Below are 14,346 nucleotides of genomic sequence, written 5' to 3'. Positions count from 1 at the left end.
ATAAGCAGAATAAGCAGACCTGTAACAGATATCTAGAATAGACCTGTGGCTTTTTTCTGACTGGCTCGTTTAATTTTTTAGTTCTTCTTCTATTTCTCCTGCCCCTCTAACTGACCATGCTTGCATCGACCTTGAAATATCTGAAGTTTATAGCGGTTCTCGAAAACAGCCAGGCAGGACTGGACTGGTAATCTGGCATACCAGCATTTTCTCGGTGGGCCGACGCACTTTTGGGCCGATCAGGGGTGGAATGGCCATCGGGAGAACCGAGCGGGCCGGTGATTTGGCCGAGAAATGTGCCGAATGGTCCGCGGTAAGCAACAATGATTTCCAACATTGCCCACAGCAACCTCAGCCACTGCTGACTCCAGAGGATGAGATGGTGGGCAAGTTGCGACATGCGACGAGAATGTACGCCACCATGGCGATTTATATATGCTACTGTCGCTGTGTTGTCGGATCGGACCAACACGTGTTTGCCCTGGATCATTGGCAATAGTGTCCGCAGGGAGAGTAGTACAGTCAGCAACTCTAGGCAGTTGATGTGCCAACCCAGTCGTGGTCCTGACCAGGAACTGGTGGCGGCGTGCCCATTGCACACAGCGCCCCAGCCCAATTTGGAGGTGTCTGTGGTGACCACGACACATCTGGACACATGCTGTAGGGGATTTCCTGCCCATAGAAATGCAAGGTCTGTCCCAGTGGTGGCAGAGCGGCATGATAGCTACATGATGTGTGCCGCGGCGCCATGACAATCTCGGACTCGAAGTCTCATATGCATCAACTCAAGCGGTGTGACTGCCGCTGAGGAAGCTGGAACCGCTGTCCACCGCCTGAATGACTTCAGGCCATTTAGATTCGACTGCACGTGCTCGCTTGTGAGGCACGCTATCATTAAGACCGAGTCTAACTTCATACCGAGAAAAGAGATGCTCTGAACTGGGGAGAGCTTGCTCTTTTCAATCACACAAAGAAGGAAAGGCTTCTTTATAAGGACGTGTCTTTAAAAATATGTTCAACGTCAATGTGTTTGCTCTAATAGAGGAAATACACTCTTTAGCAGGAATATACACTCTTTTATCACTGTCGAAGTGCCCAGGGGCGAAATCTGCACTCTTCGTGCAGAAGGAGAGAAAGCCACTGGAAATGCGCTGTATATCCAACAGCATACATTTCTTAAGTGCTGAATGGAACAGCAGTAGTATTCAGCTTGCTCGGCTCCGAAGAAAAAATCTGAATGGAGTGGGCATTCCAGCTTCTTTTATAACTGTATGTCCGGGGGAGTGGCATGCAAATTCCATTTGCCAATTCTCATTGGCCTTTCTTAAAGAATGGGAGGTGTTCGGGGCTCTCTATAGTGACCTCTAGTGTCACTACATCGACACAACGTGAGTGACAGAAGGGGAACTCTTTTTCTCTTCCGATATCTGAAATCTCAGTATCAGCCGATACCAATCCCAGTGTTGTTTTTTTTTTTTTTTTGCATAATCAGTTTAGAATATCTTTACATTATTGTGTGAAACTAATTGGGTGAACTCTTTAATATATAAAGAAACACAAACCTGCAACTACACATTATTTCAATATAAATATATCTTAAGAAAAACTTTATTATTAACTAGTATACTGGATAATGTAGCAGCAACATTAACAGGAATTCCAGTCTAAGTCTTCAGTAGAAAAGAAGCAGTTTTGTTTGCAATAATTTTTCAACTTGTAACTGGACTTTAAAGGAATCAGTTTTCTTTTTGTTCAGTTTAGTTGTAAGATATCGGTCCAATTTTTATTTGCATTGCAACAACTTAAATATTGTTATAATTTGTAAACAAACATTTATCTTAACCTACTTTCAGGATTATTTCAAGTCATTTTTCATCATGTGATGTATCACTGCAATCTCTAGACGTAAGATAAAAAAACAATTTCAACTCAAATGAATGTTTCATGTTCATTTATTTGACAAGTAATTTTGTATTTTAGTGTGATCATTATAAAAAATGATAACACATTTTTAGCATCTAATCACATCTAGGCACTTTTCTGCATCTGTAAACTATATGACAAATATAGGTATATAACACATATATGTATACACTACACATATAGGAGTAATTTCCTCTTGACATAAAAGTTATGGCGCAATAAATCACTTTATTTCATTACTGCCACCCACAGGACAAACTGCGCATTGCACTCAAAATTGTTTGGTGTGATATGATTCCAAATTTAGGAGTCCAGAGAAGGAACCCCTGATCGTGAGGCCAGTGAAGATTCACACCTCTATTATAAATCCTACTTATACCTATAGTGGTGTTCAAAGAGTCCACAAGTGAAAAATACATTTCATACAAAGGAATTAGCATGGTCAAAATGTGCATATTTAGTAGTGACCCAGAAATAGTATGAAATAATTTACAAAACTATTTTAAGTCATAACATCATAATTTTTTAACTTATTTTCAGGTTAAAAATCCCAGATTTTCAGTGTGGACTCAAGACTTTTCAACCTAATAATAGTTAAATATACCTAAAATCATCTTTAATTTTTGTATTAAATTTTATCCCCTTTTCTCTCAATTTGGAATGCCCAATTCCCACTACTTAGTAGGTCCTCGTGGTGATGCGGTTACTCCCTCAATCCAGGTGGTGGAGAACAAGTCTCATTTGCCTCCGCTTCTGAGACTGTCAATTCATGAATCTTATCACGTGGTTCCCTGTGCATGGCACCGGAGACTCACAGTATGTGGAGGCTCATGGTACTCTCCGCGATCCACACACAACTTACCGCGTGCCTCATTGAGAACGAGAACCCCTTTATCACGACCAAGAGGAGGTTACCCCATATGACTCTACCTTCCCTAGCAACCGGGCCAATTTGGTTGCTTAGGAGTCCTGGTTGGAGTCACTCGATCAGCACACCCTGGATTCGAACTCGTGACACTAGGGGTGATAGTCAGCGTCAATACTCACTGAGATACCCTTTACTTTTAAAATTCACAAACCATATACAATCAACAAAACGAAATTAGTTATTTGGTTAGATATTTCATTGTTTGTGACATTCACTGTGTTAGAAAATAAGAAATGACAAGGAATTGATCATGTACAGGAACTTCTGCTGTTGTAGAAATAATGAGTCACACTTGTAATGTGTGAGGAATTAAACAGAGGCAGGAGCTTCACACACAAATCTTTTCTTTTGAAAACAGAAAGCATCAGTCCAGAAATCAGTCTCTCCATGTGAGTGTCCCAGACTAGCGCAGTCCTCACCGGCCGGATGATCTTTTGTCCAGTTATCCGGTTCTCTGACTCCATTCTCTCGTTTTATCCAGAATCTGCACACATATGACAAAAAGACATACTTGCTTCGGCAGCATACAACTCAACGTTATTAAATTGGTTAGTATTTTTTCAGGCATGGATTATATTCTCAAGTATAATTTATGTAGATCTTACTCTGTTGAATCACTGAGTGGCTGGTTATTCACCCAGACCCAGTGTCCCTCAGTTTCCAGATCATTAAGACCAATCCAGTGAGTCTCTTTAACTTCAGACACAAGAAAATCCTAACAGAGAAATACATTACAAAAACATGTTCCTTTTGTGAAGTCAAGTCATATTTGTATAGCACCTTTCACAACACATCGTTTCAAAGCAGCTTTACAGAAAATGATGCTGTAAAAAACATGCTATTAAAGTCCTCATTGTGCAAGTATATTAAATAATAATATTTAAAATCATGCCTTAAAAATGACAGTCTTTAGGCCCCCAGTGATCAAACATAAAAGGGGAGGGGGGGGGGGTCCCTGAGTTCAGAACCCAACTTGATCCACTTTTCTATGTTACTGAATGTGCCGTTATGTACTGATCCTACGTTGGCATCGTTGGCACGACTACATGTAGTTTCTTTTCCATGATACTGCAGCAAAATCAGAAACAAGTGACCAAGCGTCCCCACGTCAATAAATACTTCTTTCTTCACAAATAGTTTATGGTTCCCTCTGGTGGCTAAACAGCATGAATACAACGCTAATATTAGTTATCTATGTGTAATACAAGTCTTGTTTTAAGTAAGAAACCTGAGTAGATGGTGTTGGCCAAAGTTTAAACTAAAGGTATTTACAAACTATAAGATTAATGATTAAGTGTCATTATTGCCCAAATTGTTTGCAGAAGGGCATGTAGATGCATTATTTGGCTTGCTAATGCTTTAGTTGGTATTCATTTATCGTCTACGTATGTCTGTGAGTTGTGCCTCGTAGTCTGGCCAGTAACTTGGTGGTTCATTTTGAATGATTCAAGTTGGTTAAAATGTTTTATTTGCAATCTTTCATTAAAATATAATAACTTGCCCTGCCTCTTAAACAGCTTGACATCTACAGGGCCTCATTTGGCAACCCCTCTCCCCATCACCTGTCAAATGGCGACCATGTTTCCGGATCCAACCAATTGTAGATGAATAGCCTTAAGTTCTACCGTACATTTTTTCTAGTTGTATTTCCTCACTTAGCAATGTCACATTACAGGAGTAAAACATGTTTAGAATGTAATTGTATGTTGGCTTTAACAATTATAATAATATTTAGCAGAACATTTTTCACAGCTGAAAATTTGTATTTTATACATACAGAATGTATAGGTTATATGCTGTAACAGTCTTTGCTGTTACCCTTGTAGTTTTGTATATTAACTCATCACTAGAGCGCTAAAACCCCTGGTATGTAAACTGGTAGAATCAGAGAAGAAGTCAGTTTGTTTGGAAGAGGGAAGCATATAATCTGGAGTCCTGATTGAGAAACTTTGTTTCCAGTTCAATCATGTAAGTTTAGTTTCTTCTTATGTTGTGTATTTGTTTTCACTTGATGTATATCATTTATCTGTGGGCTCTCTAGCTAATGCTAGATTATTTTTCTTTTTGTAGATGGACTCTTTAAATGTTGCTTTATATTTTGTCATCTTAAAACTGTATATGTAGTTGCAAAGGCTATATATATATATATATATATACAGTGGGTACGGAAAGTATTCAGACCCCCTTAAATTTTTCACTCTTTGTTATATTGCAGCCATTTGCTAAAATCATTTAAGTTCATTTTTTTTCCTCATTATTGTACACACAGCACCCCATATTGACAGAAAAACACAGAATTGTTGACATTTTTGCACATTTATTAAAAAAGAAAAACTGAAATATCACATGGTCCTAAGTATTCAGACCCTTTGTTCAGTATTTAGTAGAAGCACCCTTTTGATCTAATACAGCCATGAGTCTTTTTGGGAAAGATGCAACAAGTTTTTCACATCTGGATTTGGGAATCCTCTGCCATTCCTCCTTGCAGATCCTCTCCAGTTCTGTCAGGTTGGATGGTAAACGTTGGTGGACAGCCATTTTCAGGTCTCTTCAGAGATGCTCAATTGGGTTTAAGTCAGGGCTCTGGCTGGGCCATTCAAGAACAGTCACGGAGTTGTTGTGAAGCCACTCCTTCATAATTTTAGCGGTGTGCTTAGGGTCATTGTCTTGTTGGAAGGTGAACCTTCAGCCCAGTCTGAGGTCCAGAGCACTCTGGAGAAGGTTTTCATCCAGGATATCCCTGTACTTGGCCGCATTCATCTTTCCCTCGATTGCAACCAGTCGTCCTGTCCCTGCAGCTGAAAAACACCCCCACAGCATGATGCTGCCACCACCATGCTTCACTGTTGAGACTGTATTGGACAGGTGACGAGCAGTGCCTGGTTTCTGCACACATACCGCTTAGAATTAAGGCCAAAAAGTTCTATCTTGGTCTCATCAGACCAGAGAATCTTATTTATCACCATCTTGGAGTCCTTCAGGTGTTTTTTAGCAAACTCCATGCGGGATTTCATGTGTCTTGCACTGAGGAGAGGCTTCCGTCATAAAGTCCCGACTGGTGGATGGCTGCAGTGATGGTTGACTTACTACAACTTTCTCCCATCTCCCGACTGCATCTCTGGAGCTCAGCCACAGTGATCTTTGGGTTCTTCTTTACCTCTCTCACCAAGGCTCTTCTCCCCGATAGCTCAGTTTGGCGGACGGCCAGCTCTAGGAAGGGTTCTGGTCGTCCCAAACATCTTCCATTTAAGGATTATGGAGGCCACTGTGCTCTTATGAACCTTAAGGGCAGCAGAATGTTTTTTGTAACCTTGGCCAGATCTGTGCCTTGCCACAATTCTGTCTCTGAGCTCTTCAGGCAGTTCCTTTGACCTCATGATTCTCATTTGCTCTGACATGCACTGTGAGCTGTAAGGTCTTATATAGACAGGTGTGTGGCTTTCCTAATCAAGTCCAATCAAACACAGCTGGACTCAATTGAAGGTGTAGAACCATCTCAAGGATGATCAGAAGAAATGGACAGCACCTGAGTTAAATATATGAGTGTCACAGCAAAGGGTCTGAATACTTAGGACCATGTGATGTTTCAGTTTTTCTTTTTTAATAAATGTGCAAAAATGTCAACAATTCTGTGTTTTTCTGTCAATATGGGGTGCTGTGTGTACAATAATGAGGAAAAAAAATGAACTTAAATGATTTTAGCAAATGGCTGCAATATAACAAAAGAGTGAAACATTTAGGGGGTCTGAATACTTTCCGTACCCACTGTATATATATATATATATATATATATATATATATATAAAGGCTTATATGGATATCAAGTGGTTTCTCCCCAATGGATTGTTCTCACTGCATTTCCTTGTGGATTATCAAATATCCAGAGTACAAGGATTTAACTCTGTGGATTATCTTGTTTTTGTTGGATTATTTGAAGAGCACTTGAAGGGCTTTTTTTCTATAGAGTGGATTTTCCTCATCATCAAAGGGACTTGGACATCATCCTAAACATTGACTATTTCAACTTTCATTGTAGTGATTTCATACTTACCCAAAGAATAACTCAGCTTGAATTGATCAGATAAGCCTTTTTTATTTTTATTGTTATTGCCATTCTTTTTCTATTGGTTCACGTTACTTTACAGACCATCTTTGGGAATATGTTTTGATTGACTGTACTGGTTTCATTTCAATTAATTCTCTTTTCATGTACATGCATTGTTCTGTTTAATATATATATATATATATATATATATATATATATATATATATATATATATATATACACTCACCTAAAGGATTATTAGGAACACTTGTTCAATACTGTGTTGAAGACTGGAAAAATGTTGCCTGGTCTGATGAGTCTCGATTTCTGTTGAGACATTCAGATGGTAGAGTCAGAATTTGGCGTAAACAGAATGAGAACATGGATCCATCATGACTTGTTACCACTGTGCAGGCTGGTGGTGGTGGTGTAATGGTGTGGGGGATGTTTTCTTGGCACACTTTCGGCCCCTTAGTGCCAATTGGGCATCGTTTAAATGCCACGGCCTACCTGAGCATTGTTTCTGACCATGTCCATCCTTTTATGGCCACCATGTACCCATCCTCTGATGGCTACTTCCAGCAGGATAATGCACCATGTCACAAAGCTTGAATCATTTCAAATTGGTTTCTTGAACATGACAATGAGTTCACTGTACTAAAATGGCCCCCACAGTCACCAGATCTCAACCAATAGAGCATCTTTGGGATGTGGTGGAGCAGGAGCTTAGTGCCCTGGATGTGCATCCCACAAATCTCCATCAACTGCAAGATGCTATCCTATCAATATGGGCCAACATTTCTAAAGAATGCTTTCAGCACCTTGTTGAATCAATGCCACGTAGAATTAAGGCAGTTCTGAAGGCGAAAGGGGGTCAAACACAGTATTAGTATGGTGTTCCTAATAATCCTTTAGGTGAGTGTATATATATATACATTCATTCTCGGCATGTAATGTAAATAATTATATAAAAACATTTTTTATTTCATTTACTGACAACCCTTATTTAAGCCTATTGGTGGTGTAGATGTGCACAATGTTTAATTATACAACAGAAATTTTTGATCTCAAATGGTTTGTAGTATTATCAAAGGTTATGACAAAAGGTAAACTCACCTGCACTTCTTTGCTGTTTATTATAACTAGATGTCCTCCTAGAGTCACACAATAATCTCGACTCTGCGTCCAGTTCATCTTGACTGTAGAAAAGTAGTAACACTTTCCTCCAGAATGAATCCAGTGGACAGCACAAAGTGCACAGCCTGTGCTCTCTTTATGGGAAAGAGGTAGTGATGATTCAGTCTTTCATTTAGAATACCACAATTGTGTATTTGTGTCAGTATTTCTTCCACAGACTTTTCACAAAATCCTTCATAAAAGAATTCTAAGCCATAAACCAAACTCCGAGGTGAATCTCAACATCACAAATTTTGTTTTGAAGCAAAAAAGACAGAGATACGAGACTTTGTTCTTAACGTCTGTCACAAGGGCACAAACTACAATCTTTAGTTTACATTTATTGCAAAATATTCCAATATATACAAATATATAAGTAGTCTGAGGGTGAAGGGAGACTGACTCGTTTTCGTCATTCACAGTGCATCATGAGAGTGGGCGGTCGCTTCTGTGCATGTTTGGTTGCTTTTATTGTCCCCAGTTCTCTGATTGTGGATTTTTCCCTGCTGGACCACAGGTTCTGTAGTTGTTCCTCAGGAACACTATTAAACATGATTATTAAACAATAAAGTTGAAATAACATGGACTATTGGCATATATTGAAGAACAACCTCAGAGCTCATGGTATGTGTGTCTTTAAAAGTTTATATGTTAAAAGTAAAAATCGATTCATCTACGGAAGAAATTAATGGGAATTTTACTTCAGGAACAAGACAGTTGCGCTTTATTGGGACTCCCAATATTGTGGGTGTAGAAAAGGATTTTTCTTTTTTGTGATTTCAGCTAAAGAAGCAACATTTTTAGATACCATTGTTGTTACATTTTATTGCTGATTAGAAATTTGATATTTGATCGTAATCTTGACCATTTTGGTGATTTCAGTCTTTCCCCATTCAACTACTTTTATGTCGTATCCATGGAAAATAGCTGCACAGGAGCATTCCCAAGATGGCCGAGAGTGGACTGACATGTCTTGAAAGGGTGTATTTAAGGTCTCTGAATGTGTTTGTTTTAAATCAACACAAGGTCCAAATCTTAAGACTCAACACTTACGATTTAATCTGTTCAACTTTCCAAGTGTTTCCTCATATTGGACGCGGAGTTCCTCAAACTGTCCTTTATAATCTGGATCAACAGGGCAAAACAGAATCACATGAAGCATGAGATGGCAACAGAAGTCTCTGAAACTTAGCAATGTTACTTCATTTATACAGCAATACAATGCTATGCTATTCTAATACTACAGAACTCCCCTTTAATACTCATGTTATATTACAGAAGTACTAGCTCTCTGTGCTAAAAACAAAAACAAAACTATATATTGATATTGGCCTAGATGTACTACAGTAGAGTTACTTATTAATTCAAATTAATTATACTTTCAAAAAGAGAAACTTATTTTTCCTTGTAAATTCATAGATGTTATCTTTCCATTAACTTCTTTATCTGATGTGTGTTTCCTTCTCTGTACATGTTGGAAGTCAAATATTTCATTGCTTCATTGCTGTGTTCCTCTCACCTGTGTCATTGTGGGACTGATCAGACACTGATATGCTGGAATCTGATTCGTTAAAATAAAGCAACAGAAAAAATAAGAATTTGTGTAAACACAATCTCACATATTTGTAATTGGACCCACTTTATATAAGATGTCTTTAACTACTGCTTAAGGATTTGATACAATGTACTTATTATGTAAATACATGTTGTTGTATTGTACTAAAATTTAAAGCACCTACATTCAAATACATCTCTACTAACACTGTTAACCTTACCCTAAACCCTAAATCCTACAATACCTGTACCTCAACCTCAGTAGCAGCAAATGTGAAACTTGTGAGAATTTTACTACATGTAGTTACACAATAAATGTATTGTAAGTCTTTAAATGTTAGTACATAGTAATTAAAGATACCTTATATAATTGTGGGACCTTCAACAGTAAAATGCTCATATTCAGGCATCAGAGATTCAGAGTAAAGTATACATGTAACATGGGTATGAGAAGTAAGAAGAGTTACGTTTAGCATGAGATAGACGCATCCCCAGAACACAGATGCCTACGAGAGCACAAACAACAGAGACGCTGAGAACTATCAGGAGAACTTTAGTCCACTTAGGCAGAGGAACCTCTTTCTTTCTTTCCTGGTTGAAGGGTTTCTGACCTGTTGAAGATTTATGTTAGGTCGAGTTTATGATCTTTCTCATTACAGAACGAGTTATCCTCCGAAACACTGACATACTGGCACTCAAGACCCTCTACAATACCTAATAGAATGTTATAATCTTTTTTAAGTGAAAAGAGACTTAAATATGAATTTGTTTTTCACCAACACCTATCATATTACCTCAGATGATATGGGTTTAACCACTGAAGTGTTATGGATTACTTTTATGCTGCCTTATGTGCTTTTTGGAGATTCAAAGTGCTGATCACCATTCACTTGCATTGTATGGACCTACAGAGCTGTAGTTCTAAAAACATTCATTTGTGTTCTGCAGAAGAACACAGGTATCCCCAAGATAATTTTCCCTTTAATGTCCTTTCAAAATGTTCACAGTAATGATGGGGGTAAATAAAAAGGGGTGTGTTATTAGAGATGTTTATAAAGTGAGAATTCTTTATCTCATTGACTTGCTAAACACGTCCAAAGCAATCGACACCTCACACTAGTCTGACGTGTTATATCTATATATATCTGACCACAGGAAAGTGGGGCAAAGAATCTAACATGCTAAAAACAGAAAAACGACTGGGCGGCATTGAGAGGAAATTTGCAGACATTCTTAGAATTTACAATGCTTTATTCTGAAGTTCTTTAAAAAAATTTAACATCTGTCTACAGTTTGGGTGCAGATTACAGAAGCTATTATATTTTGGATGTGCACATCTATCAAAGCTGCTACTTGAGAACTGTTTTTGATAATGTATGAATTTTACGAATTTTTGCTATAATTTTGTTATGTTTCTTTCTATTGTTTTTGCCTGTATTTGCAAACATCACTTTGTCATCAAAATGTATACCATGATTAACATGTTTGTGTTTCCTAAATTAGTGTCATGTCATGAAATAGAGCTAACTGCAGGACACCATTATTTTACATCATAGATAAAGTATACATTATATTGTACACACATGGTAAATAATAATATTAAATATGATTTTTTTCCCCGCTAAAACATTTAGATTAGTTATTAATGAAAAGTTGTCTTATGATTGTAATGAGCCTTTGTCACCTGAAGCAGTTCTGGTCGAATTTATGTATCTGGAATTTTCGTAGATCAGGTCCATTTCACCAACCCGAAAGAACGATTGCCTTCTAAGAACTGAGTACTGGTTGAGAACAAGGAAGTCACACAAAATATCAGTCTTAATACAAGCAGGAAATATACCCCTCAGAAAGGAAAAAAAGACAGAAATACAATGTTAATGATGCCTCAAATATTTCTGATGACAGTTGTGAATCACTGGAAGCCAGGACAACATTTTTATAGGTTTACAAGCATCTAATTCCATTTTTCTAATGGAATGGGATTTGAGTTAATTAATATTTCAGTCATTAAATATAAAAAATTTGAGTTTAGGTTTATGTTTTGTGACTTTTAAAAGATTATTTGGTGCCGATTTCTTTGAGGTGATGAAGAAAAATTAAGGCAAAGTGATCAGACTGGGTGGCGGCCACTGGTCAAGGGTCAGGATGCTGAGATGATAGATGGAATGCTAACAGCCTCCATGAAAGCTACAGCATATTCAAACCCAGATGACTCTGACCCCTTGTGATGAGCTGCAGTGTACTCTGACCCCTCGTGGTGAGCTGCAGCAGACTCGGACCCCTCGTGGTGAGCTGCTGCAGACTCAGACCAATCATGGTGAGTTGCAGCATATTCGGAGCCCTTGTGATGAGCTGCAGCAGACTTGGACCCCTCGTGGCGAGCTGCAGCTGACTTGGACCACTTGCGAAGAGCTGCAGCGTACTCAGACACCACATGGTGAACTGCAGCATACTCGGAGCCCTCGTGATGAGCTGCAGAAGACTCTGACCCCTCATGATGAGCTGCAGCAGACTTGGACCCCTCGTGGCGAGCTGCAGCTGACTTGGACCACTTGCGAAGAGCTGCAGCGTACTCAGACACCACATGGTGAACTGCAGCATACTCGGAGCCCTCGTGATGAGTTGCAGCTGACTCTGACCCCTCATGGTGAGCTGCAGTGTACTCAAAGCCCTCATGGTGAGCTGCAGCAGACTCAAACCCCTCTTGGTAATCTGCAGCTGACTCGGTCCCCTCATGGTGAACTGCAGCGTACTCTGACACTGTGTGACTAGCTGCAGTGTACTCTGACTCCTCGTGAAGAGCTGCAGTGTACTCTGACCCCTCATGGTGAGCTGCAGCAGACTCGGATACCTTGTGGTGAGCTGCAGCTGACTCAGACCCCTCAAGGTGAACTGCAGCGTACTCTGAGCCATCGTGGTGTGCTGCAGCAGACTCGGACCCCTCGGGGCAAGCTGCAGCAGACTCGGACCCCTCGGGGCAAGCTGCAGCGGACTTAGACCCCTTGTGATGAGCTGCAGCATATTCTGACCCCTCGAGGCCAGCTGCAGTTGGCTCTGACACAGGAGCTTGTCTACTTCGCTTACAGACAGACAGAAGGACTTATATGGTAGAGTCGGCTGCCTCCTGGTGGTCAGTTGTGGGCTTGGCCGCCTCCTGGTGGTCAGCAGTGGGCTCGGCTGCCTCCTGGTGGTCTGTCGCATCCTGGCAGTCAGCAGGAGGCTATTGCCGTTGATCCAGGGCAAGCATGTGTTGGTCCGGTCCGAGAACACAGCGACAATAGCATTTATAAATCACCATGGCGGTGTATGCTCTTGTCGCATGTCGCAACACGTCCGCCATCTCCTCCTCTGGAGCCAGTAGCGGCTGATGTTGCTGCGGGCCACTCATTTCCCGTGCAGCCTCGATGTTGTGGCAGGCAATGCTCAGCGGAGAGTGGAGACTCCACTCCCAGGTGGTCCAGCTGATTTGGAGTAGATTCGGCAAAGCACAGATAGACCTGTTCGCTTCCCGGGAATCCTCTCACTGCCCGCTCTGGTATTCCCTGATGGGAGCCCCCCTCAGGACAGATGCGCTTGCACACAGCTGGCCATGGGGGGGCTGCACAAATACGCATTCCCCCAGTGAGCCTTCTTGCACAGACCCTGTGCAAAGTCAAGGAGGACGAGGAACAAGTCACTCTCGTGACCCCATACTGGCCCACCCAGACTTGTTTCACTGACCTCATGCCCCTGAGGTAGGACCTTCTTTCACAGGGATGGGACACAATCTGGCACCCATGCCCAGACCTCTGGAACCTCCACGTCTGATGAGGAAGATCTAAGTGGCCTACCACCAGCAGTGGTAGACACGATCACTCAAGTCAGAGATCCCTCTACCAGACAGCTTTATGCACTGAAGTGGCATTTTTTTCACAAATTGGTGTTCTTCCCGAGTCGAAGACCCCCAGAAATGCGCAGTCGGATCAGTGCTTTCCTTCCTGCAGGAGAGGCTGGAGGGGCGGCTGTCCCCCTCCACCTTGAAGGTACACGTAGCAGCTACACACACACCATGACGCAGTGGATGGTAAGTCCCTATGGAAACACGACCTGATCATCAGGTTCCTCAGAGGCGCCCGGAGGCTGAATCCTCCCAGGCATGCCTCTTCCCCTCATAGGATCTCTCCGTGGACCTCCTGGGCCTTCAGGAGAGCCCGATTGGTGCCCTAAGGGAACCTAGGTGGTTCTTGGAAATTCTTCCATTCGCTTAGGCCACCATTGGTCGAATAGGTGGTGCGATGGACCGTAGGTTGGATTTGGATCCCCCATGAAAGTTATATAAGTTATGAGTTGGCATCTTCTCCATTAATCTCGGAAGGCAGGGATTAGGGGTCAAAGGCACTGTATGGACACCACTAGACTTGGTCTCGAGTTATAACGGGCATACACGGGTATGTCCACCAGTGTCCACTGAGTGTCATTTTGTCCCCTTTCCTACTAGTCTTCCCAATGGTCTTCATCACGTCCATGAATTGGCTACGGTGCCCCCTTCCACACTAAACTTCACCAAAGACATCCCACTTGCCACCTATTTTGTACCATTCGGTAAGTCACAGGTGGGCACTTCCTGTGCTATTGCTTAGACATGCAGGAAGTGCCCACCTGCAACTTACCGAATGGGACAAAATAGGTAGCAAGTGGGATGTCTATAATAAAGATGTCACAAGGCCTTTTTTCAGAACGG

At 41.0% G+C, this 14,346-nt stretch overlaps 1 protein-coding gene across 1 annotated transcript in view; it reads right to left on the bottom strand.

Annotated features, from left to right (window-relative positions):
• LOC127650811 (CD209 antigen-like protein E) overlaps positions 1 to 11,365 on the bottom strand; it is a 20,602-nt gene extending 9,237 nt beyond the window's left edge. Inside the window, exons 1-6 of the mRNA XM_052136449.1 lie at positions 11,311 to 11,365; positions 10,094 to 10,132; positions 9,592 to 9,633; positions 9,126 to 9,197; positions 8,013 to 8,167; positions 3,457 to 3,566 (exon numbers count right to left, since the gene is read on the bottom strand). Of these exons, the coding sequence (XP_051992409.1) occupies positions 3,457 to 3,566; positions 8,013 to 8,167; positions 9,126 to 9,197; positions 9,592 to 9,633; positions 10,094 to 10,132; positions 11,311 to 11,365 (473 nt within the window). The remainder of the gene's footprint in view (positions 1 to 3,456; positions 3,567 to 8,012; positions 8,168 to 9,125; positions 9,198 to 9,591; positions 9,634 to 10,093; positions 10,133 to 11,310) is intronic.
• Between the last annotated feature and the right edge of the window lie 2,981 nt (positions 11,366 to 14,346).

This window comes from Xyrauchen texanus, chromosome 10 (assembly GCF_025860055.1).
Source record: "Xyrauchen texanus isolate HMW12.3.18 chromosome 10, RBS_HiC_50CHRs, whole genome shotgun sequence".
Classification (NCBI taxonomy): Eukaryota; Metazoa; Chordata; class Actinopteri; order Cypriniformes; family Catostomidae; genus Xyrauchen; species Xyrauchen texanus.
This window is presented reverse-complemented; position numbering and strand designations above follow the sequence as displayed.